Here is a 26,903-nt window from a genome sequence, read left to right as displayed (position 1 = left end):
TACTACCATAAATGAAACACATCAAGTGAATTTTTGCTCAGCGAGCAATACCCGCGCTTCGGTAAGAACTGTCATGCTTAGAGCGGGCCAACCAGCTTCCACCATCCAGATGGCGGATCCTGGATTGGCAGCCTGCGTCTCTCTAGCTACCGTCTCTATGGTTCGGGGAATCTCCAGGTCGGGGCTTGACCGGTCCGACTTTTGCGCGTGCGCGAGTCCTGGCGCGTGCCCGCCCTCAAGCAACTGTCCGACCCCGCGGGTGGGAGGGGTGGGTCTGGGAACGTTGCGGCGGCTGTCGCCGCGGCCCCAGCACCCAGAGCTGTTCTCTGGCCAAGCCTGCGCCTGCAGTCCTTCTCTGCCTCCTGGGGCGGCCGCCACCCGCCCCCAGATGGTGGGTCCGGAGGATGCCGGAGCCTGCTCGGGAAGAAACCCCAAGTTGCTCCCGGTGCCTGCGCCGGACCCCGTGGGCCAGGACAGGAAAGTAATCTGGGCCACGGGCGGCTTTGGCGGAGGCGTCGGCGCTGTGGAGCCGCCGGAGGAGGCTGACGAGGAGGAGGAGACGCCGCCTCGGCAGCTCCTTCAGTGTTACCTCGCGGCGGCCGGGGAGCAGCTGGAGCCGGGGCTCTGCTACTGTCCGCTCCCCGCTGGCCAGGCCGGCGCCCCGCCGCCCTCGGCAGCCCCACGATCGGACGCCTGCCTGCTGGGCTTGGGCTCCAAACACCGCGGCGCGGAGGTGGCTGATGGCCGCGCGCTGCGGCACGGAGGCATGACCAACGGCGACTCGGGTTTTCTGCCGGGCCGGGACTGTCGCGATCTGGAAGAGGCTCGCGGTCTGGCGCGCGCCGGCGGTCGGGAGTCGCGCCGCCGCCGCCCCTGCGGCCGCCTCCGCCTGGAGGGGCCTGGTGACGAGGACACGGACGGCGCGGGAAGCCCGTCCGACTGGGCCTCGCCACTTGAGGACCCGTTGCGGAGCTGCTGCCTGGTGGCCGCGGAAGCCGAGGAGCCCGAGGACGCGGGCAGCGACTCGGGGGACAGCCCGGCCAGCAGCTGCAGCAGTAGCGAGGACTCAGAGCAGCGGGGAGTCGGCGACGGGGGTCCCAAGGAGGGCGCGCCCCCTGCCACCTCGACCGAGAGGACTAGTGGGGGTGCGGAGCCGCGCCTGGGCTTTTCTGACATTCACTTCAACTCTCGGAACACGTTCGAGGTGAGCCGCGGTCAGAGCGTCCGCGATCACCTGCCCCCGGCGGGGCCGCCGGTGCCCTTGCCCGCCGCGGAGCAGGGTCCTGCAGGGACTTCGGCCCGGGCTCGACGGAGCGGCGGCTTCGCGGACTTCTTCGCCAGGTACAGCGCAGGCTGCATGGGACTCGGGGCGAGGCCGGGGCCGGAGCCGGGGTCTGGGTAGGAGTCGGAGCCGGAGCCGGAGCCGGAGCCGGAGCCGGAGCGGAGAGCTTGGTCGGCCGCTTCCGTGCCAGCCCCGCACGCGTCAGGACTTAGCTTTGATTTGTCGCTGGAGGAAGAGGAACTGGGTCGGCTTTGTGTTTCTATAGGAGAAGTTGTGAGCTCTGTGGACAGCGAGTCTTTCTGTTGCCTTGTCTGCGGGAGGCTGTACCTGCCATTCATACCTGGCTTCTGAGCAGTCAGGTTGGGCCAGCTAGCTAGTGCCACATCTGCAGTTGCCTTTTCTGGAAAAGCAGATAACCATCTCCGTCCCCAATTTTTAAAAATTTTACTACAAAGATTTAGGTTGTTGGGGGGTGGGGGGAGGCGGTATGTGTGTACGGGTGTGGTTGTAAAAGAGAAAAGGAAGTCATTTTGTAGAGCTGTTTATTTGCTGTGTTTGCATAGCGTCTAAATCCATTCAAGTGGTTTGGGAATTCTTGAAATTAGAAGTGGTTGTGCTTCGTAGTGTTTAATCATTTGTTTCAGTGGCCTTTATTAAAATGCAGTTTGGTGTTTAGAATTTTATCCCAACTTTTTAAGCCAAATTAGCGCTTTAACTAAGGAAAGCCTTTTCTCTAATCTCCCAGATAGGCCTCCCCTTTTTTTCCCCAATAACTTAAGTTTTTTTAAAAAATGGTATTGTATTTGTGATTTGACAGGATATTCTTGAAATTAAATTACGGGCCGGGCGCGGTGGCTCACGCCTGTAATTCCAGCACTTTGGGAGGCTGAGGCGGGCGGACTATTTGAGGTCAGGGGTTCGAGACAAGCCTGGCCAACGTGGTGAAACCCCATCTCTACTAAAAATACAAAAATTAGCCAGGTGTGGTGGCAGGTGCTTGTAATCCCAGCTACTCGGGAGGCTGAGGCAGGAGAATCACTTGAACCTGGGAGGTAGAGGTTGCAGTGAACCTAGATCGCGCCATTGCACTCCAGCCTGGGGGACAAGAGCGAAACTCCGTCTTTCAAAAAAAAAGAAATTAAATTATGGTGCTGGACATTGCAGATTTCAGGATGGGGGTTTGTTGATTTAATAGGGATAAATAAGAGTAGTCAGAAAATACTTAATAGACATTACTGTAAGAGCAGTCGTGTAATCCCAGCACTTTGGGAGGCCGAGGTGGGCGGATCACCTGAGGTCAGAGTTCGAGACCAGCCTGGCCAACATGGTGAAACCCCGTCTCTACCAAAATATACAAAAATTAGCCGGGCGTGTTGGCAGGCGACTTAATCCCAGCTACTTGGGAGGCAGAGGCAAGAGAATCGTTTGAACCCATAAGGCGGAGGTTGCTGTGAGCTGAGATCAAGCCATTGCACTGAAACCTGGGGAATAAGAGCTAGACTTCTCTCAAAAAAAAAAAAAAAAAAAAACCAAACAAAAAAAAACCGCAGTTTTCCTTGAGTTAGATTTTGACACGCCTTCTTCTTCTTCTTCTTCTTTTTTCCTTAAGTCCCTAGGCAAATAGGAAAATATTCCCAACTTGTAAAACTTTCCTTTACAGAGTTCTCCCTACTTTGTTTTTGCCACCTTTTCAGGGTTGTTGACTATAACCAGAAGTGAAAGAAGCAAATTCTTAGCTCAAGTTTTAACAGGTTATACAATTAGCGTACATATCGTAGACATAAAGGCACAATTTTCTGATTATAATTGATATTTCTTATTCCTCTTTATAGTTTATTCCTTGTTTTTTTGCTAGTATAAATTTACAAATATAAAGTTTCTTAAGTCAAAAGTGGACAATCCTAATTTTGTGTTACTCAGGACAATATATATAGTAATGAGGTCTGTATTTGTAATATAGTTGCAAAAATATATTTAAAGCTTGTACTGGCAGTATTCTAAAAGATCTCAAGGTGGGTTAGGTTTATAAATTTGTGACACTGTGTGGCCTTTGGGTGTTTATTGGTCATATCTATCTTGGTCATGTTTTCAGGTCAGATGTCAGGCAATTTTAGATCTGGGAGGGGCTTTGGAGATCACAGATTCAACTAGTGTACTCTTGAGTTCTTGCTCTCTGCCATGCATTGTGAATAGAGATGATTTAGACAACTGTCCCTGACCTGCAGTTGGGGTGCAGGCTAGTGGGGATTAAGTTTGAAGACAGATGCATATATATGCATTGCAATTTATGAGCAATTTTTTTTTTTTTTTGAGATGGAGTTTCCCTCTTTTGCCTAGGCTGGAGTGAAGTGGTACCATCTTGACTCACTGCAACCTCCGCCCACCTGGGTTCAAGTGATTTTCCTGCCTCAGCCTCCCAAGTAGCTGGGATTACAGGCACCTGCCACCACACCTGGCTAATTTTTGTATTTTTAGTAGAGACCAGGTTTCACCATGTTGGCCAGGCTGGTCTTGAACTCCTGACCTCAGGTGATCCACCCGCCTCAGCCTCGCAAAGTGCTGGGATTACAGGTGTGAACCACCGTGCCCAGCCAACAATGTTATTTATAGGAGGCTTTCATACTATGAACAGTAGGTAGGAATTTTATTTTTTCTTTCATTTCCCATGTGTTTTAAGTAGGCAGGAATTTTGATTTAATTTTTAAATTTTCTTTTACTTGTAGACTAATAGAACTTAATATAGCTAGATGACATTCATATGGCCACGTTATTCATATGTGTCAGAGCACTGGATTTGAAGTCAGAAAACAGGTGCCCTAAAGTTAATTTCTCTAAGCCTCATTTTTCCTGATAGAGGTCTGAATGTCAAGACTCTAGGAGTCAGTGCTTCCTTTATATGACATTCTTGGGAAAGAAAGGGCAGAGTCAGAGAGGCACAGTTTTTCTTAACTGAATTCTGAACACCTTAAAGGCAGGAACTGTGACATTCATCTCTAAATCTATAATACCTAGCAACTGGTATGAAGAACACCATTCAGATTGGGTTGAATCGGTAGCTTTCATGGATTCCCCTTTACTGTGCTCTAGCTAGGTAGTGTAATTTTGAGCAAAATCTCCATCCTCAGTGAAAATAATCAGAAATTACCCCTGTCTCACAACACAACCCAAGAGATCCAACCCTACCCCTAACTGCATAGTTGCTATTCTCAACTCTGAAGCTCCAGGTGAGGGCTCTCTTTGGAAGTGGCTTGTTTGGGATGGAATCTTGTTCTTGGGTGCAACCCTTACTCCCACTTCATTTTTTTTAGATCAGGAATCTCATTGTCTAAAGAAGGTAATTTAGTTAGCTAGTGGCATGCTTGGATTTGAAACCAGGATTCCTGATTTCCCAGTCCATGTTTATGTTAAGTCTACAACCTTTGTTCACTTTATGGCTCTTTTCTCTCCCACCTATTTATCCTCCATGCTTTCCTTCTTACCTTCCCACTTCGTTCTTCTCTTTCCCTTAGTTAGGCAAAAATCTATGCGAGAAACCTTAAAAAAAAAACAGTTTTATGTTTAAGTAAAGAAGGGGGAACATTTTACAGCAATGTATCTATTACTACATAGTATTATGTTAAATTAAGACACATCATTTCGGTAGATATCATATAGGAAATGCAGGAATTCATTTAGAACATGATTGCTTTCATTTGGAGGGCCTTAGTGGTCATCTCCCACTTTCCTTCCCTTCCATATGAGGTGAGTTCTATTTCAGTCCCTACTGGGGGCTTGCTTCAGCTTCACATGGACACCTTTCTGTGTTTATGGTGACTTGGCTGTCAGAGCCCTAAAAGTAACATTCCCTCAGATCCTTGACCCTTTCCTATCTATAAAAATTGAAATGCAGCTGGGCCCAGTGGCTCACGCCTGTAATCCCAACACTTTGGGGGGCTGAGGCGGGTGGATCACCTGAGGTCGAGAGTTCGAGACCAGCCTGGCCAACGTGGCGAAACCCTGTCTCTACTACAAATACAAAAAAATTAGCTGGGCGTGGTGGCAGGTGCCTGTAATCCCAGCTACTAAGGAGGCTGAGGTAGGAGAATTGCTAGAACCCTGGGGGGAGGTTGCAGTGAGCTGAGATCGTGCCACTGCACTCCAGCCTGGGTGACAGTGAGATTCTGTCTCAAAAAAAAAAAAAAAAAAGTTGAAATGCTAGATGGGTACCACTTAGCAGTGAGGAGGAGTGAAAACTTTTTTGAAGTCTTTTGTGTTTCCAAGCTTGCCTTAATTCCCCAAGGATCCATTTGTTACTCTTTTTAAAAAATAGTTCTAAGCTGGGCACAGCAGCGCATGCCTGTAGTCCCAGCTACTCTGGAGGCTGAAACAGGAGAATTGCCTGAGTCCAGGAGTTCAAGGCTGCAGTGAGCCATGATTGAGTCACTGCACTCTAGCCTGGGTGACAGAGTGAGACCATGTCTCTTAAAAAAAGTTCTAAACCGTTTTTGTGGGTCCTTCAAGTAAATTCATGTCTTGTTTTCTAAGTAGAATGGTTTATTTTTTACATGGATAGACTCTTTCATAGTTTTTTGTTTGTTTATTTTTAGGCCATTTAATAGTTTTGTAGCTTGTTAGGATTGCATTGGCATAGTTACTGTTATTTAAAAACATAGACACGTATCTGTGTTTCCTGGTAGTGCTGATTTTGTTTTTCCAAGTCTTTATACGAATTTGATGAATAAAGGGCATTGCTAAGGTAGGGAAGGAATAATTGAAGAATTTTTTCCCTTTATCTGAAAAGAAAATTGACTTTATAGATTTTGAAACATACAGATCCATGTGGCTTTCTCTGTAGTTGTTGACTTCTGAAACTTCCTAAATATTGTGGCAAAAGCTATTTTCACAGAGCTCTTTTTACAATGGTTGGGTTGAGTAGGAAAGACTAAAGGCTCTTTTAGTGATTTCTTTTCACATCTAGGTAGTCTCCATTCTCCCTAATATGAAAACCAATGAAGATTTTTTTGTGTTTTTATTAAATATGACATGGAAAAATCTAAATTCCTATAGGTATAGTTTTTCTTAATTTAAGGTTCTCAGAAACAACAAAGTCAGCCACATCCTTTTTTCCACCTAGAATTTGCGCTAGTTGACAAAATCATAATTCATCCATCTGACTGAGCCATCATAAACATCTCTGTCCTATAAGTCTCCCTTACTTGTTCCATAGTGCCTCCACCAGTCAACTAAAATAAAAAACGACAGTTTCAAAGTGAGTTTCTCAAAAAAAAAATTCCTTTCTCAAATCACTAAAGAAAAGGCAAAATATGAAACTTCTGATGTTTTGAAAGATTTTAAAAGCTCCCCAAAGCAGGCAGCTTTTTAATACTCTGATATAATTATTTACAAGGAGAATGAAGGAAGAATCTATTGAATTCAAACCTGTTTTGTTCAAGATCAACTGTGCTACTGTGCTACTATAATTAATGTTTAAAATTTTAGGAAAACTGAAAATAATACGTAATTAATTGCTCTAGAATAAACACAAAAGTCTATTAGGATTTTAGAATGTTGTGAAGCTACCATTATGTTAAACTGGGGAGCTAGCTCAAGAGCCTTTTATGTCTTTTCCTGTGTCTCACTCCTTCCCCTACCTCAGATCCCGTATTTTCTTTTAAAAACCCCCCAAAAAACAACACTCTAGGAACCTACACTAAAGCACCGGAAATCCAGCATTGGTTCAGGACTTCACCTTAGAAATTTGTGGTTTTCATTCAGTTGGCAGATTAGAGATGTGATAACCTAAATACAAATTAGGTAGAACGTATTCAGAAACTCTGATTTTTGTGGAAGATAATTTAAGCACTCAAACATATTACTTTGACGTGCTAAATTAAATTAACTTTTTTTTTTTTTTTTTTTTTTTGGTGACAGGATCTCATTCTGTCATCCATGCTTGGAATTCGGTGGCATGGCTCACTGCAGCCTCAGACTCCTAGGCTCAACTGATCCTTTCAGCTCAGCCTCCCAAGTAGCTGAGACTACAGGCATGCACCACTACGACCTGCTAATTTTGTTTTGTATTTTTTGTAGAGACAGGGTTTTGCCATGTTTCTCAGACTGGTCTCAAACTCCTGGGCTCAAGTGATCTACCCGCTTTGGCCTCTTAAAGTGCTAGGATTATAGGCATGAACTACCGCATCTGGCCAAATTAACATTTTTTACTACACACTTATAAGCAAAGCAGACTATTATTATAATACTAACTTGGTTTTACTTGTTTGATAGAAATCTCTAAATTATCCAAAATGGCCATAGAGATTTATTTTTAATTTTTAAAATCTTTTATTTTTAAATAGTTTTAGATTTGTAGAAAAGTTGCAAAGGTAATAGCAAGAGTTTCCACACCCCTTCCCCAGTTCCCCTTTGGTTAACATCACCTTATATTTATGGTACATTTGTCACAACTAAGGAACTAACATTTGTACAATGTTATTAATTAAACTTCACACTTTATTCATTATAGAGATTTTGACTAAAAGGTTTTTATTTGGGGAGTGGTTGTGTTACTTTTAAGTGGAAGTTTTTACTTTTAAGTTTTTAGATCTTTTAAGTGGAAGGAACTTCTATGATCACCTTATTCATGCCTTAATACTCCATGGAAAGCCAATTATGCTGTTGACAGATAAATAATCTTTTATTTGCTAGATATGATCTAACAAGGTGGTATTAATTTAATATTGGAAATGAGTTATGCATGGTAACTCATTGTTTAACCTAGAACGATGATATTCAAAGCTTTTCACTGCACACAATTTAGGGGCAGCATTTACAAGATTTAAAAACCAGTACCTGTTTGCCTCTGGGAAAAAAATATGAAAATGTATCTTAGTTCTACATAATTTCACAGTTTTCCAGAATTATTTTCATATGTGTTTTCTTCATAAGTTTTTTTTCCTTTTCTTTTGTTTCAGAGATGAGGTCTCACCACCTTGCCCAGGCTAGTGTTGAACTCCTGAGCTCAGGTGATCTGCTTACCTCTGCCTCCCAAAGTGCTGGGATTGCAGGTGTGAGCCATCGTGCCCAGCCACAGTTTTTTTTTGGTTGTTGTTCTTGACATATTACTGTGACCTAGGAAGGGTAGGGTTTATTTTTATTTTACAGTTATTTGTCCAAAATCAGCTAATTAATGTAAGAATTACAACTAGACTATAGATCTATTCCTAGGGCTTGAAGCTAATACACTGATTTCTATGAATTATAAATTTAAGAGCAAAAACTTAGCTTTTGGTGTAGTGAAAATACAATGCTTGAGAGATAAGTAAGTTGGTTTTTGTCCTAGGTAACAACTTCTGCCGTTAAATAATTCTGTTACCTTGGGCAAATCACCAAATTTCTGGACTTCGGTTTCCTCGTCTATGAAATTGGGAGATTCAGAGTCCCTTCAGTTCTAATATTGTGGTATTATAATACACAATTCTGTTGCACACACAGTAGTGGACCACAAATATTTACTGGTTAAATACTACAAATGTGAACTGAGTTAAAGAGAAAGCTGAAAAAAAAAACCAGAAATTTTTTTTCCCTCTGTAAAATGAGAGGCATGCCAGAGATAGAACTCTTCCTTTCAACTCTAAATTCCACCTTTAATGTTTCTTTTAGCAAAGGTCTAACTCTGCCTTAGAGTAATCATGATAGAAATATCAGTGATCTTTGTTTAGTTTTTCATGTGAAGATGGCACAGAGCAGCAGCTCTTTTTTCTTTTCTGTAGCAAATTGTAGATCTATTTTTTCTTATTATTTCTTTGAGGTGGAGAGGGGTAGTGAGAGAGAGAGAGAATGGGGTAATAAGTACATTTTAGTTAATCAATTAACTGGAATTTAAGCCTTTAACTTCCAGACCATGAGTTATTTCATGAAGGTTGCCATTGTGGCACTTTGATGAACTAGTGCAGTTGTTTCTAGCTTTTGGTATATTTCAAAATCACCTGAAAATGCCCAGATATAGTGGCTCATGCCTGCAATCCCAGCACATTGGGAAGCTGAGGCAGGAGATTCGCTTGAGGCCAGGAGTTCCAGCCTGGGCAGCATAGCAAGACCCCATCTCATTTTATTTAAAAAAATTTAAAAATCACCTAAAAACACATTTAAAAAATTAGATTCTCTAATTCACAGCCTCCGCCTAGTCAGATTCAGGAGACCTACTATTTGGCTGGTGAATTTGCATTTTTAGAAAGTTGCGTGGTTGGGCCCTGTGGCTCATGCCTGCATTGGGAGCCCAAGGTGGGGGGACTGCTTGAGCCCAGGAGTTCAAGGCCACCTAGGCAACATAGTGAGAGGCTGTCTCTACAAAAAATAAAAAAACTAGCTGGGCATGGTTGTGTGCACCTGTAGCCACAGTTACTCAGGAGGCTGAAGTGGGAGGATCACTTGAGTCAGCGAGGTCGGGGCTGCAGTGAGCTATGGTCGTACCACTGCCTTCCTGCCTGGATGGTAGAGTGAGACTGTCTCCAAAAAAAGAGAAAATCGCTCGCAGTTGATTCAGATTGTCAACTAGGTTTTAGTGAATTGCTTAATCCTAGGTGGCATCTTCAAATTACAGGATGGTATGGTGCTTAAAAATGCTGGTTCTAAAGTTAGGCCGCTTGGGTTTGAATTAGCTTACTAGCTCTTTAATTCTGGACTTCTCTGGACCTTAGGCAACTCATCCATAAAATGGAGATAATAATAATGCCTAATTCATGGGATTGCCATGACGGTTAAATAATATTTTACATTCTTTGTTTTTACTATGTGGCATATAGTGAAGATTCAAATGTTATTATTCAGACTGTAGCAAGACTACTATAACACCTTCCTCAGCTTCACCACTGAAATCCGCTGATTTGAAGAAAGGAAGATACTGGATGAATTTTTGTGTCCTGTCTGGGGAAATGTTACACAATTTGTGCAGAAGAAGATTTTTAAACATAATTTGTACATGGGATTGGATGGATGTTAAAATAGTTTCTGATGTAGTGATGTGACATTTCCTGAAGTCTTGAAGCTTTGACTAAAAAATCTGAAAAGGAACCGAAAGGAATGCTGAGAAAGATTAAAATATTTCTATCTTTTATTGTCTTAAGGAACTTTTATAGACAGGCAAAGCCAATTTTTTAGTTTAAGTTCATGAAATGTTTAACTTGGCTTACTCATGCATTTCATACTTAGTATGTTGTGGTAGGAAGGTTTTGGGAAAGAGTGGAAACATTTGGAGATTTTGAGACGATACATCTGTTATCCATCTCTAAATGTATGCAGAAAGGCAAAGTGTGTCCTTTTTGAGACTGCTTTTTTCTCCCTAGGAACTCTGTTAGCTACACTATGAGTTATCTTCAGATAGTTATGGCTGATAGTTGCTTGGACCCTACTACAGTGATTCTTAAATTTAGTGTTTAAAATTACTTGGAAGGGGGAGGATTGTTAAGAATGCAGATTCCTTGAGACCCAAGTAGATCCTGGGTGGGGTCCACCAGGTATCTAACTTTTTAAAAGGACCCCCAAGTGATTCTGATGCAGGCAATTCCCCGACTATAACCACTGAAATACTGGGCTGGTTAATAGGCAGGTCTCCTCAGGTAGTGACTGAAAGTACAACACACCTTTATAGCTCACATTGCTTTACTGATTTAAAATTGGGTCATATTCAGGTACTATGTAATTGATGAGTATAAACAGAGGTGTATAATAGAGAACAGATTCAAAATACAAATCTATAAGTACTTTGCTAGCCTTTACTTGGATGAGAAATTATTTCGGCCAAATTCAGTCTTGGCTTCCTTTTTATTAATGGGAAAAATCTTTTATTTTCATTTTATGCTGTTTAGATAGCCATGCTTGCCTGTCTTGTGAAAAGCTTTAACTTGTAAAATTTTCCTCAGGTCTACTCAGTTTGTTGGCATACCTTTACCTTTCTTATAGCCAATGAAAAAAGTGTTATTTTTCCTTCCTTCTGCTGCTATTTGTAATTCTTTTCCGTGCCTTTAAGAAGAAATCCTGCACACTGCACATGGTTTTCTCCCCTCCAACATTCGCTACTTCAGCCTTTCTTACGCTTCTTATTTCTGTGGCCAAAATAAGAAAGAGAGGGAAACCCATGTGACTGTCTGGGTTTTCAGCATGCTCTTTCCTGCAATTAAGAGAAGTTTACCTTAGGAAATCAAGCTACAAGTCATGCTCCTTACTTAGAGCTAGTTTGAGAGTGAACTTGATAAGGTGTTTAACTCATCTTTGAATTTGGCTTTTCAGGTTGTTTTTTTTAATTTGAATTTTATGTTAGATACTTTTTTTTGTTAAAAAATATTTCCATCTGCTTGTCTCTAACCCCACATAGATTAAAACATTTTAAATTTGGAACTGAACATAATAATTTTGAAATCAAATTATGTGCTGTTTTCTCATATTTTCCCAAGTACTGTAATGTACAACTACCCACATACGTTAGGCATTATTTAGAATTTCCAGATCTGGTTTTCATCTAGACTGTTCATAGCCATCTTTTAGTCAAGTAGGGCAAATACTTTTTTTGTTGTTGTCGTCCCAGGAAAAAGTCATTCAAATACTATAATAGTTTACTTTTTTTTGTTAGAAAAACAAAGACCCCTGCCTCGAACTCCTGACCTGAAGTGATCCGCCCACTGCGGCCTCCCAAAGTGCTGGGATTACAGGCAAACAGAACTATTTTTTAATAACAGGTTGTATATATAAAGTTTAATTTAAGCTCTAAAAGTTTAGGTTGTTAGTATGATAGTTTCAGGTACTAAAATGTACATTTATCAAAAGGTAAAATAAATGCAATATACAGTTGTACAAACTGTATTCTTATTTGAGTTCCAGTGCTAAAAGGAAAGGAAAATTTTTCCTACAAGTACCAGGGTAAATCTAGCAAATGGAATTAAAGTCCCTCTTACCCACATGGAAAAAATTCGTGGTTCATTACCAGGAAGATATAGTACATAGAAATTTAAGTTCTAAAGTAAGTTATTGAAGTTTTAAATAAGGAAAACATCCTAACTGAATAAGTAGTTTCTGTATTTTTGAAGAGCGATAACATTTAAGTTGCGTTTTTGTACTTACATAAGCCTTAACTCCCCCAACCCCTCATTGACTTTTTAACGTTATTGGTACTACCCAGAGTTATAGAGATTGGTAACCCTTGAATGTTATTTAGAAAACAAAGGACTTGTGATTCAGAATTGTTTTGGTCACCAAAATTTTTGAGCTAAAGACTAATAAAACTAGCCAGGCGCGGTGGCTCATGCCTGCAATCCCAGCACTTTGGGAGGCTGAGGCAGGCGGATCACGAGGTCAGGAGATCGAGACCATCCTGGCTAGCACGATGAAACCCCGTCTCTAGTAAAAATACAAAAAAACTAGCCGGGCGTGGTGGCAGGTGCCTGTAGTCCCAGCTATTCGGGAGGCGGAGGCAGGAGAATGCTGTGAACCCAGGAGGCAGAGCTTGCAGTGAGCCGAGATTGCGCCACTGCACTCCAGCCTGGGCGACAGAGCGAGACTCCGTCTCAAAAAAAAAAAAATAAATAAAAAATAAAAAGTTTCAGATAAGGGAGTCCTATAATATCAATGCTTACAATATTACCTGATTAGTGTTATAAAAGACGATATGAGCATGCATCAGTACTGAGGAAGGAGTGATTAACTTTGAGATATGAAGTTAGGGACTTTACAGTAGATGAAACATGAAAGCTTAATATTTTACTAATGAAGAGGGTTTGCATTAGAAAGAGTGTGATGACAGGACAAGTAAAAATAACATATATAGAATTTATATATAAAATAGCTCAGCACTTTTTGGGACTGCAGATTCTCATCAGTATGATTGCCTCTAGGGTGTATGAGGTATGTGTCAAAAACTGAGGCAAAAAGGTTGGGTCTAAATTATGGAGGAGCTAAATTTGTCTGACAGAACTAAGTAATTTGAACTGATTCAGTGAGAGGTGGCAGTACAGAGAACATTTGTGGGTTTTTTAAACAATGGAGATACTTAGAACTACATTTCGGAACGGTGATTTGCATAGCGGTGTGGCAGATGATTTGCGATTTGAGAAACTGGAGCATGGAGATAGTTATGGTAGTTTATGGGTGCTTGTCAGTCTCCTTTTCAAAATGTGATATCTAGATAGTTGATGTAAATAACATTTTTTTAACCAGTAATATTGGATTAGAGAAAAAAAGTAAATAACTTTAAATAAATCTTTCAATCTCTGCAAGAAGGGATGGTTAATAAGTTGAGTGAGACATACCAGTAGGCTTTTTGTGAAGCTTTAAGGAAAATAAACTTTGAACTGGATTTTGGTTTTTGAAGGAATTGAGATGATATGAAAATAGTCATGTGAAAAATTATGCTTACCATATTTTGTAAGGAATTTAATGAGGATGGGAAAAGAGCCAGAATAGCTATTTGGCTACATGTTTTGCTGTTGTGGATCAGAAAGGAAACAACTTCAGGAAAAACCCTGGAGGTGTAAAATTGTTGCAAAATCAAGGTTTCACATCTAGTGTAAAAGTTCTGTACATTGCTTTATAAAAGTGGACTGGGACAGTATACTTATCAGCCATTTTTGAGGATTGAAAGAGATAAAAAAAAAATTGAGACTTCCATAATTACCTCTATGTATGTGTGTCTTTTTTTGTTTTTTGTTTTTTTTGCAACGGAGCCTCGCTCTGTTGCCCAGGCTGGAGTCCAGTAGCGCGATCTCGGCTCACTGCAAGCTCCGCCTCCTGGGTTCACGCCATTCTCCTGCCTCAGCCTCCCGAGTAGCTGGGACTACAGGCGCCTGCCACCACGCCCGCCTAATTATTTTTTTTTTTTTTTGAGTTTTTAGTAGAGACGGGGTTTCACCGTGTTAGCCAGGATGGTCTTGATCTCCTGACCTCGTGATCCGCCTGCCTCGGCCTTCCAAAGTGCTGAGATTACAGACGTGAGCCACCGTGCCCAGCCCATGTATGTCTCTTCTACTAGATGGCAAAGCCTCCAGAGACAGAGACCATGTTCTTGTTCATTTTTTTACCTCTGTGTAGAGATATAGATTAAATTGAAGGATAATAAAACCAGAAACTTGGGGTCTGCCACGCTTAAATTTGGTTATCTCCAAGTAAATCTAGCTCTATTAATTTTCACAAAGCCCAACAATCTTTAGTTACCCGTGTGCTGGCAAAACAGTCCATGTTTAAAGGAGTACCTACCTAAACATATAGATTTTGGTAAAATACTTGTGGCAGCTGCACAGCTTTTAAGAAAATCCAGATTACAGCATCTGTAACTGAAATGTTATAAAGAAAGTGCTGAATTTTGTTTTATAACTATTGCCTTAATGCTAGTGCTAGTTTTGAAGAAAATACCTTCTTTAGGTTTTCTTACCAGCCTAACAGATTATTCTCAATTTCTGTAGAGCTAGATATGTCTGTTTTTCGCCTTCAATCTTTTATACTTTGGTCTTTTATTATTATTATTATTATTATTATTATTATTATATTATTATTATTTTTGAGATAGAGTCTCACTCTGTCACCCAGACTGGAATGCACTGGTGCAGTCTCGGCTCACTGCAACCTCTGCCTCCCGGGTTCAAGTGATTCTCCTGCCTCAGCCTCCCGAGTAGCTGGGATTACAGGCATGTGCCACTGTGCCAGGCTAACTTCTGGTATTTCTAGTAGAGGTGAGGTTTCGACAGGTTGGTCAGGCTGGTCTTGAACGCCTGACCTCAAGTGATCCACCCGCCTCAGCCTCCCACAGTGCTGGGATTAGAGGCTGAGCCACCGTGCCCAGCCTTTTTTTTTTTTTCTTTTTTTTCCGAGACAGAGTCTCGCTCTGTCGCCCAGGCTGGAGTGCAGTGGCGTGATCTTGGCTCACTGCAACATCCACCTCCTAGGTTCAAGTGATTCTCCTGCCTCAGCCTCCCGAGTAGCTGGGACTCCAGGTGCACGCCACCACACCCGGCTATTTTTTGTATTTTTAGTAGAGACGGGGTTTCACCATGTTGGTGAGAATGGTCTTGATCTCCTGACCTCGTGATCCACCAGCCTCGGCCTCCCGAAGTGCTGGGATTACAGGCAGGAGTCACCGCGCCTGGCCTCCCAGCCATTTTTTTGATAGCAAACACATACATCTTTTATTTATTCTTAAGGATTTGTACATTTACTATTAAATGTGTTACATATACAGGTTATTTAATGTATATTAAAGTATATTAAGTATATAGGTTATTTAGTATGATTCCATACTAAATAACATTTATCATCAGTGAAGTTTTTAACATTAACCTGCATTTTAGATTCAATAAAACTTAAAAGGCCGGGCGTGGTGGCTTATGCCTGTAATCTTATCACTTTGGGAAGCCCAGGTGGGTGGATCATGAGGTCAGGAGTTTGAGACCAGCCTGGCCAACATGGTGAAACCCCGTCTTTACTAAAAATAGAAAACTTAGCTGGACGTGGTGGCACCTGTAATCCCAGCTTCTCGGGAGACTGAGGCAGGAGAATTCCTTGAATCCAGGAGGCAGAAGTTTCAGTGAGCCGAGATTGCACCACTGCACTCTAGCCTGGGCGACAGAGCAAGACTCTGTCTCAGGGAAAAAAAGACAAACTTGGAAGCAGCTCATATAGAATAAACAGCTTTTGATAGGAACAGTCATTTTTATATTTTGTTTAAAAAGCCTTAACCAGTGTAATTTAGTTTTCTATTTAATAGATTTAATACCAAACAGAGCCACAAAGAAAAAAGTGAATCTCCTCTAAGTAGTTTTTATTTTACCAAAATGTGTTGTTTAGATATGGCTTTTGGTTTGGGATACTTACTCCTACTGAAAGAAGTAAGCAGGTAATCTGTTGATGAATGCTGGCAACCATATTTTAAAAACTGATAACTAGAAGTTCAGTTTTATAAATCTGTTAAATTTTTTTATCGCAGTGGAATATATTGCTGTGGACCGAATGTTTGTGTCCCTCCAAAATTCATGTGCTGAAGCCCTAATCCCTAGTAATGATATTTGGAGGTGGGATCTTTGAGGTAATTAGGTTTAGATGAGTGCAGCAGGGTGGGACTCTAATGATGGGATTCACACCCTTATAAGAAGAGGCCCTGGAGAGCTTGCTTTCCTTTTTCTGCCCTGCTGCTATGTGAGCACACAGCAGAAAGGTAGCTGTCTGAAAACCAGAAGAGACTCCTCACCAGACACCAAATTTTCTGGGACCTTGATCTTAGACTTCTCCATCTCCAGAACTTTGAGATACAAATGTCTGTTGTTCAAGCTACCAAGTTGATGATATTTTATTATAGCAACCTGAGCTAAGACATGCATATAACATAAAATTTACCATTAGTGACATTCAATACATTCACAATATTGTACAACTGGCACCACTATCTAGTTCTAGAACATTTCATTACCCCAAAAAGAAGCTCTGTACTCACTAAGCAGTCACTTCCATCCTGCCTTGTCTCCAAGCCAGCAATCTGTTTTTGGTCTCTGTGCATTTGCTTAGTCTGGATATTTCATATAAAGGGAGTCATATAGTTTGTCACCATTTATGTCTGGCTTCTTTCACTTTGCATGTTTTTAAGGTTCATTTATATTGTAATATGCATCAGTACAGCATTACTTTTTGTGGTTGCATAATAGTCCATTGCTTGGATATACCATTTTGTTCATCCATTTATCCACTGGTGGACATTTGGGTGGTTTCTGTCTTTTGGTTGTTATGGATAGTGCTGCTAGTATCATTTGTGTACAAGTTTTTGTTTGAACACTTTTTTCTTTCAAGTTTTATTTTTAATTGACGAATGTATATTTATGGGGCACAATGTGAAGTTTTGATACATGTATGCATTGCGGAATAATCAAATCAGTCTAATTAGCATATCATCACCTCAAACACTTATCATTGATTTGTCCTGAGAACATTAAAAAACCATCTTTTAGCTGTTTTGAAATATATATTATTATTAACTATAATCACTGTGCTATGCAGTAGAACACCAAAACTTATTCCTCCTATCTAACTGAAACCCATTTTGTACCCATTGACCAATATTTCCCCTTTTCCCTTTCACTCTCCTCCACCCACCTCCACCTCCTTCCCCCTGTGACCACTCCCCGGCCTCTGGTAACCAGTATTCTACTCTCTACTGCTATTAGTCTGACTTATTTAGATTCCAAATATAAGTGAGATCATGTGGTATTAGTCTGTCTATGCGTGGCTAATTTCACTTAACATAATGTTCTCTCTGTTCATCCATGTTGTCATAAATGACAGAATTTCCTAATTTAAAAATGCTGAATATATTCCATCGTGTACATATGCATTTTAAAATGCATTCATCCATTGATGGACACTTAGGTTGTTTCCATATCTCGACTATTGTGAATAATGCTGCATTTGAACATGGGAGTGTAGAGATCTCTTAAACATACTGATAACAGTTCCTTTTGGCATATTCCCTGAGCACTGGTTTTTAATTCTTTTGGATATTATGCCCATTAGTGAAATTGTTGGATTATAGGATAATTCTGTGTTTAACTCATTGAGGAACTGCCAAACCGTTTTCTAAAAGCTGCAGCATTTTACATTCCCAGTGGCAATGAATGAGGGTTCCAGTTTCTCTATGTTCTTGTTGTTTTCTTTCAGAAAAAAAAAATATAGCCATCCTAATGGGTTTGTAATAGTATTTCTTTGTGATTTTGGTTTGCATTTTCTAATAGGTAATGATGCTGAGCATCTATTCATGTTCTTGTTGCCCATTCGTATATCATCTTCGCAAAAATGTTTATTCAAATCTTTTGCCTAATATTAATTGGGCTGTGTGTGTTTTTGTTGTTGAGCTATATGAGTTTTTTACCTATTTTGGATTCTAGACCCTTATCAGATAAATGATTTGCAATTATTTTCTGCTATGGGTGTCATTAAACCTTCTTGGTAGTACCATTTGATGCACAAAAGTAGACAACGTTTTAAATTTTATGTATATACAGTTCTAAGTTTAGTTTGTGTAAACTAGTTAGTGTAACCAGTTTAGTTTGTACTTTAATAGGGGAAATAAGATGTGTATTTAGCTATCTGTAGCATAGGCAGGAAAGTATAGAATGTATTGAAGAGTACAGAGTTTAGCTGATATCTTAGGGTTCATGTAGTTTTTTTTTTTTTTTTGAGTCAGAGTCTCGCTCTGTCGCCAGGCTGGAGTGTAGTGTCATGATCTCAGCTAACTGCAACCTCTGCCTCCCAGGTTCAAGCAATTCTCGTGTCTCAGCCTCCCAAGTAGCTGTGACTACAGGTGTGCGCCACCACACCCAGCCAATTTTTGTATTTTTAGTAGAGGCAGGGTTTCACCATGTTGGCCAGGATGGTCTCAATCTCCTGACCTCGTGATCCGCCCGCCTCGGCCTCCTAAAGTGCTGCGATTACAGGCGTGAGCCACTGCGCCTGGCTGGGTTCATGTAGTTTTAAGGAAAAGAAGCCTACTTAAGCTACCTTATTTATTTTTTCTTTTTTTTCTGGACTCCCATCAGGAAACAGTTTGTTTGTTTATTAATTTTTAAGAGATGGAGTCTTGCTCCATAGCCAGGCTGGAGTGCAGTGGCGTGACCATAGCTCACTGCAACCTCAAACTCCTGGGCTCAAGCAGTCTTCTTGCCTCAGCCTTTTGAGTAGTGGGGACTACACGTACCGTGCTTGGCTATTTTCTTTGCTGTTTTTTTAGAGATGGGTGTTTCAGTATGTTGCCCTGGCTGGTTTTGAACTCCTGGCCTCAAGCAATCCTCCTGTGTCAGCCTCCCAAGTTGTTGGGATTACAGGTATGAGCCACCACACCTGGCTAAGCTACCTTAAATAAAGTAGAATTTATTGTTAGCATATAATAGGCATCTCGTGGGCATTTTGAAGATAAAAAATAAACTAGGCTGGGCACTGTGGCTCAAGCCTGTAGCCCCAGCTACACAGGAGTCTGAGGCAGGAGGATCATTTGAGCTCAGGAGTTTGATGCTGCAGTGAGCCATGATCACGCCAGTGTACTCTAGCCTGGGTGACAGAATGAGGCCCTGTCTCGAAAGAAAGAAAGAGAAGGAGAGAGAGAAAGATAAAGGACAGAAAAAAAAGAAAATAAGTAAAATAAGAAAATAAACAATACCTGGATTACAGAGTGCCAGGAACAGTGGTTTTTCTGCCTTCCAAGAGATGCTTGGTTTTTTGACTCTTTTCTGTCTCCTGATTGTTCAATGCATGATTTCTACCTACAAAGGCTCTGTGAAGCTGTACCAGCTCTACACGAATTATCAGTTCAAGCATTCACCATCCTTTTTCTTTTTTTTTTTTTTTGAGATGGAGTCTCACTCTTGTTGCCCAGGCTGGAGTGCAGTGGCGCGATCTTGGCTCACCACAACCTCCGCCTCCCGGGTTCAAGTGATTCTCCTGCCTCAGCCTCCTGAGGAGCTGGGATTACAGGCGCCCAATACCATGCCCGGCTAATTTTTTTTACTTTTAGTAGAGATGGGGTTTCGCCATGTTGGCCAGGCTGGTCTCGAACTCCTGACCTCAGGTCGTCTGCCCGCCTCAGCCTCCCAAAGTGCTGGGATTACAGGTGTGAGCCACCATGCCTGGCCTCATTCACCATTTTTTAACTTTCTCAATCTCTAAGGCTTCTATTAAAAAACTTAGGGGGTCTGCTTGTCTTAGCCTGTGTATGAATTTTTCTCTGTTTTATCAGTGTACAGTTTAATCAGCTCTGACTGAGGGTCTGGATCATAAACTACAAAAATAGCCACTTTGGGCTACTGTTTCAGAGAAGGAATGGCAGAGTGGGAGTAGGTTGTAGGCATGCCAAAACCACATACAGTCAGATGACCCTTTCTGTCTGTGGGTTCCACATCTATGGATTCAACCAACCTAGGATCGTAAATGTCCAGAAAAAATGTTTAGTCTGTACTGAACACGTACAGACTTTTTTCTTGTTATTCCCTAAAAAATTTAACAACTATTTACACTTGATCTTAGCCAAAAGGCCGAGAAGCGATATAACAACTATTTACATAGCATTACATTGCATTAGGTATTATAATTAATCTAAGATGATTTAAAGTATACAAGAAGATGTGTATAGGTTATATGCAAAAAGTGCACCAGTTTATATAAGGGACTTGAACATCCGAGAATTTTGGTATCTAAGGGAAGTCCTGGAATCAGTCCCCCACAGATGCCAAAGGACAACTGTATATTTTTCCTAGTTGTAGAAAGAGAGTAGTAGGAAATAATATTGTAAAGATAATTTGTGTCCCCATTGTGGAGAGCTTTTAATGTTGGGGTAAATAATTAAAACTCTTCCATAAATAGTAGGGAGTTATTGAGGATTTGGGGACAAGGAAGTGAAATATTCTGTTATTTTCTGCTTATACTTGGTAGTGTTTTCTAGTTGTAATGGCTTATCTGTCATTTTCTTCCTCTCTCCCATCTGTGTTTGTCTAAATTCTCCCTTCGTTCATTCAGTAAGCGTATTTGAGCACCAACTATATTCCAACAAAAGAAGGAGTTAGAATAAGGCCTTTCTGTTGAAACCAGTGATGCAAACATAAATTGAAACACTGTGCTATGATACTAGCTCAGGGAGCATGAGATGGAATGTTTTAAATTCTTTGAAAATAAAGAATAGCCCTTCAGCAACAGAAAGAGACACAAAATGGAATAAGGATTTCATTACAGGCCCTAGGAGTACATGGCATGTCTGAAGGCCACATGGAGATGGGTCAGTGCTGGGAAGGGTAGAGGGGACCCATGGGTCAAAGCTTTTATTGGCATCCAGGGCATATCTAAGCAGATTTCCTGTGGGGGAATTCTAATTAATGGGTTTAAAGTAAACTGGTAAGAGTTCTAGAAGGTCACTGTGGCATGTCTGCACAATTCATGCAGGGTTTGGCAGTCAATGGGGCCAGGTAAGTAGGTTGTATTCAGCTGTCCCATAGGGAGGTGATCAACAGGAGGGCCACCTTGAGGAAATGGGAAAAGGTGTAGAACTGGAAACTGTCAAGGATGACTGAGCCCTGCTTCTAGTATGAGAAAGTTAAGCTTATATTTAAAAACTGATGCCAAGGCAGCATAAAATTATAGGGAATCACTGCATGGGGCAAGCAAGAATTACTCCTCTGGCACTAACTCTGATTTGCAAGTCCATCTTCAAGTTCATTTCCGGGGTTAGTAGAGGGTGTGACTATAAAGAGATAGCATGAGGGAGTTTTTTGTTTGTTTTCTCTGTACTTCAGTGGATGCAAAATGAGGGAGTTTTTCTGGGGTGATGGAAGTGTTCTATACCTGAATTGGGAGTGTTCTATACTTCAACTGTGATAGTAGTTACACAAATCTATACATGTGATAAAACTTGTAGAACTATACACCAAAAGAAAAATGGTCAATTTTGTTCTATGTCAGTTTAAAAAAGAAAATATTCCGTGAGTGCAGGGCGTTGTGAAGGTTACATGTATAATGTTCAATTAATTTCTCTGAAATTAGCTGACTTTCATTCGTTGTGTGAAGTCGCAGCACTGAAGTTACAATAATAAATTTGGAGCTCACACTCTAATGCAGTGGAGACATCATAGAACTCACATTTTTTTTTGTTCCGCAACTCAACCAACTAGTAAGAGCTCACGTTTTAATGCAGAAGACAGCTAATTAAATTTGCAAAATTGTTTTGGCTATTTTATTTCCTTTGCCTTTCCATATTGATTTTAGAATCAACTTGTTTTTATTTACAGATAATTCTTGTTAATTAACTTAGGGAGCATTGACATATTTATGATGTTGAATCTTTCAGTTCTTGAGCACAGTATGTCTAGCCATTTATTTGGGTCGTTTTTTATTTCTTTCATCAATGTTTTGACATTTTCAGCATACACATCCTATTGTATTTTGTTAAATTTATAATTAAATATTTAGTTTTTTCATGTTATTATAAATGATACTTCTTAAAAATTTCACTTTCTAACTATTCATTACTAATTCATAGAAATATGATTGATTTTTGTGTGCTTGCTTTTTATCTTGTAATCCTGCTTAACTTACTAGGAACTTTTTTGTAGATTCTATGAGGTGACTGTAGACAGTCATGCTGTCTGCAAATAAGAGAATATTTTATTTTTTCCTTTCTACTCTTTGAGACTTTTAACTTAATTTTTCTTGTCTTATTGCATTGGCTAGGGCTTTCAGTATGATTTTGAAAGGGAATGGCAAAAGTGGACATCATTATCTGGTTTCCACTCTCAGGGGAAACATTTAATGTTTCACCATCATTAAGTATGATGTTAGCTGTAGGGTTTTTAAAATATTTTTATTTTTATGTTTTGGTAGATGCCTTTAATTAAGCTAACGAGCTTCCCTTTTATTCATAGTTTTCTTTGGATTTTTTATTTTATTAGTATTGCCAAATGACTTTTCTGTGTCCATTGATGTAATTGCGTGGGTTTTTCTCATTTAGACTGTGAATATAATTGGATACATTGATGACTTTCAAGTATTGAATGAACCTTGTATTCCCAAGATAAACCCCACTTGGTCTTGTTGTTTTTCCTTTTACATGTTGTCAGATTTTATTTTTATTTATTTATTTTTTTTGAGATGGAGTCTCACTTTTTCGCCCAGGCTGGAGTGCAGTGGCACGATCTTGGCTCACTGCAACCTCTGCCTCCCAGGTTCAAGCAATTCTCTGCCTCAGCCTCTCGAGTAGCTGGGATTACAGGTGCTCTCCACCACACCCGGCCAATTTTTTGTATTTTTAGTAGAGGCAGAGTTTCACCATCTTGGCCAGGCTGGCCTTGAACTCCTGACCTCTTGATCCACCTCGGCCTTCCAAAGTGCTGGGATTACAGGCATGAGCCATTGCAGGTGGCCTGATTTTTTTTATTTAAATAATTTTAACAGTGTTATTGAGACATAATTAAAATACCACACAACTTGCCCTTTAAAGTGTACAATTTGATAGTTTTCAGCACATTCATAGAGTTGTGCAACTATCACCCTAATCAATTTTAGAACATTTCTGTCATCCCCAAAAGAAACCTTGTACCTATTATAAAGATGAAATACATATGAAGGTATTTTACTGTAAACAAAAACACTTATACAATAGACATAAATGGAAAGGTATTTACACATATGGTTAGTTTCATTTATCATTCCTCATCAGTCATCTTGCCTGTCTTTCCCACCTTTCTCCTATGTTAAAAGGTATCTTACCTCCTGGTGACTGAAATATTTTGCCCGTGTTCTGCTGATGTTGTTCCTTATTATCGCTTGTGTGCTTATCCTAAAAGTTCTTCTCTATATCCTTCCTCTTTTCTTCTGGTGGTTTCTAACTTCCCTTTTGAATATCTTAGATACTACCATTGGTCCTAAAGCAACAGAGACTTTATTTATAAAACATTTCGTACATGGTGTAATAAGTATGCAGCTCAAAAGCAAGACTTTTATAATTACTTTTTTCTTTTATCCTTAAATCTATTCTATTTTGTTCTCTCCTGCTGCAAAAGAAGAAAAAGATCTCAGCTGGGCATGGTGGCTCACACCTGTAATCCCAGCACTTTGGGAGGCCGAGGCAGGTGGATCACTTGAGGCCAGGAGTTTGAGACTAGCCTGGCCAACATGGCGAAACCCTGTCTCCACTAAAAATACAAAAATTAGCCAGGTGTGGTGGTGCATGCCTGTAATTCCAGCTACTTAGGAGGCTGAGGCAGGAGAATTGCTTGTACCTGGGAGGCGGAGGTTGCAGTGGGTCAAGATTGTGCCATTGCACTCCAGCCTGGGTGACAAAGTGAGACCCTGTCTCACAAAACAAAACAAAACAAAACAAAACACACACAAAAAAAAAAAACGGAAAGAAAAGAAAGAAGATCTCTATCAGTAAGGCATTGCCTGAAATTTATTTACCATAAGAAATAAGACATATCATAAGGTGACTTGCTAACATGAGTACACTTGGACTGTATTCTGGAAGGATAAGAAAATAATTTATATATTTGAGTTGTTTAAAATGAAGGCCTTTTGGCAATGTGTAGGATGGAAAAGATTAGGGATTAGTTGTGAAGCCCTTACATCTTGATTGTTGTATGGAGGACATGAACAAGATGAATGTGATTAAAAAGAAAAGCAACTATGCAAGAGAGACCTGTTTCAAATACTTAGTAGTATGACCTTGGCAAAGACTCTGTGGGGTCATCAGTCTGTCTTGGAAGTGGTAGGTTGGTGTATTGAATCCTAGGAGAATTTGATGAAAGCTGGCCAAGAAAAATGTTTGGAACTTCTTTTTTTTTTTTTAAGACAGGGTCTCACTGTGTTTCCCAGGCTGGAATGCAGTGGCACAATCACAGCTTGCTGCATCCTCAACCTCCTGGGCTCAAGTGAGCCTCCCACCTCAACCTCCCAAGTAACTGGGACTATAGACACATGCCACCATGCCTGGCTAATTTTTATACTTTTTGTGGAAATGGGGTTTTGCCATGTTACACAGGGTAATCTCCAGTTCCTGAGGTCAAGTGAACCACCTGCTTCAGCCTCCCAAATTGCTGGACTTACAGGTGTAAGCCACCATGCCTGGCCTGTAAGTAAATCATTTACTTAAAATTGTGCAGACAATATTTTTTTCTTACCTGACCTCATTACTGGATTGTGCACGCAATTTGAGAATGCTTGTAGACAACCTCTAGCCCATTTGTATAGGTTCATTGAATTTTTTTTGAGACAAAAATCTCACTTTTGCCCAGGCTGGAGTGCAGTGGTGCCATCAGGCTCACTACAGCCTTGACTTCGCAGGCTCACGTGATCCTCCCAGTTCAGCCTTCTGAGTAGCTGGGACTACAGACGCATGCCACTATGCCTGGCTGATTTTTTTTTTTGTAGAGACGGAGTTTCGCTATGTTGCCCAGACTGGTCTTGAACTCCTAGATGCAAGTGATCCTCCCGCCTTGGCCTCTCAAAGTGCTAGCATTACAGACATGAGCCACCATGCTCGGCAGGTTGATTGACTCTTAATAAAGAACCTCTGACCTGGATAGTCTTTTTTTTTTTAATTTAATTTTTTATTTTCTTTTTCTCTGAACACTCTCCAATGTTATGGACATTTTCTAAGGTCCCTAGAAGCTCTAAAATATTGTTTATTACTTAAATTGTAGCCTTTCAGCCTTGTAATTTCTGTTGTTTTGACAGAGTGGGTGATGTTGAATTTCCCCTTTTGATAGCTCTGATCTCAGAAAATATCTGGTTAGTTAAGTAATGTTTATTGAATAAAAATTCTCTTTTTAAAAAAATTTTTAGGATTTGTAATAACAACAAAGACAAGATCCAGAAACAGCTTGAAAAAGAAAATTCTTGGAATTAAAAAAGCCTAAGTTATCTGGCAAAAAACCCTACTTTTTTTGCATATAGTCAGCTGAAAGTTTTTTCCAAGTGAAAAATGATTGAGGCTTGTAAAGAATGCGAGTAATCTTTTTGCCAGATCTTTAATCCAGAATACTCAAGGGTAACCAAAGTACTGAGTTTAGAGACAGTAGTTAATACTTCTTTGAATTAATTATGTAGTCAGCTGTGGCATTCCATGGTCACTAGATAATGTTTTCTTTATGGCATTTTATTCTTTGGGGAAATTAAAGTCCAGGAAGTTTTTATGTTTTCAGCCATCCAACTTCCCCTCCGTTATGATTTCTAATTTTTAAAACTGATTTTACTCTTTCAGTTGATTCTATCCCTTCCGCATTTTTTTTTTTTTTTTTTTTTTTTGAGACAGGTTCTTGCTCTGTCACTCAGGCTAGAGTGCAGTGGTACAACCTTGCGTTACTGCAGCCTTGACCTCCTGGGCTCAAGTGATCCTCCAGCTTCAGCCTGCCAAGTAGCTGGGGCTTCAGGTGCGTGCCACCACGCCTGCCTAATTTTTGCATTTTGTTTGTAGAGATGGGGTTTTGCCATGTTGCCCAGGCTGGTCTCGAACTCTTGGACTCAAGATACCCACCTGCCTTGGCCTCTCAAAGTGCTGGGATTACAGGTGTGAGTCACTGCACCCATCCGAAAAGTATTCTATCCCCCCACCCCAATTTTTAAAAAAATAGATGGTGTCTTGCTATGTTGTCCAGTCTGGCCTCGAACTCCAGAGCTCAAGCAGTCCTCCCTCTTCAGCCACCTGAGTTGTCAAGACTACATGTGCGTGCCACTGTGCCCAGTGTTGAATCCCCTTTTAATATACAAGTCTATTGAAATAATGATTAGAATTTATCCAATGAGTCTAAAAGGTTAAAACAGTCAAATTGATGTAAATGTTAAGCAAAATTAATTACTTTTTTGGAGGGCTAGAGCCCACATTACTGTTGGCAGTAAGAAGATTCAGGATTAGGTAGTCACAATTTTCTATAGTGTCAAATTCCACAGTCTGAGAAACTATGGGATTTACATTGCTTTGTCTCAGATACGTAAGTGGGTTTGCCAATTCTTAAAGATCCAGGCACCCTACATTCTGTTATTTAAAAAAGCATTAGTGGAGAATTTACATGATATCAATAAATTTTGCCCCTTTTTAGTGAGCTTTAGCCTTTGATAAGGTATGGTAGGCAAATGGTCTGACTCTTAG

General features: G+C 40.6%; 1 protein-coding gene and 1 pseudogene across 3 annotated transcripts in view; one reads left to right on the top strand and one right to left on the bottom strand.

Moving 5' to 3' along the window:
- Positions 1–209: 209 nt before the first annotated feature.
- TBC1D12 (TBC1 domain family member 12) overlaps positions 210–26,903 on the top strand; it is a 143,203-nt gene continuing 116,509 nt past the window's right edge. For all 3 annotated transcript variants that reach the window (XM_030809240.1, XM_030809241.1, XM_030809239.1), the window contains exon 1: positions 210–1,341. In XM_030809240.1, the coding sequence (XP_030665100.1) occupies positions 389–1,341 (953 nt within the window). In that variant the 5' untranslated portion in view covers positions 210–388. The remainder of the gene's footprint in view (positions 1,342–26,903) is intronic.
- Positions 20,177–20,319, bottom strand: LOC115834614 (annotated as a pseudogene).

The sequence above is a fragment of the Nomascus leucogenys genome, chromosome 3 (genome assembly GCF_006542625.1).
Source record: "Nomascus leucogenys isolate Asia chromosome 3, Asia_NLE_v1, whole genome shotgun sequence".
Taxonomy (NCBI): Eukaryota; Metazoa; Chordata; class Mammalia; order Primates; family Hylobatidae; genus Nomascus; species Nomascus leucogenys.
This window is presented reverse-complemented; position numbering and strand designations above follow the sequence as displayed.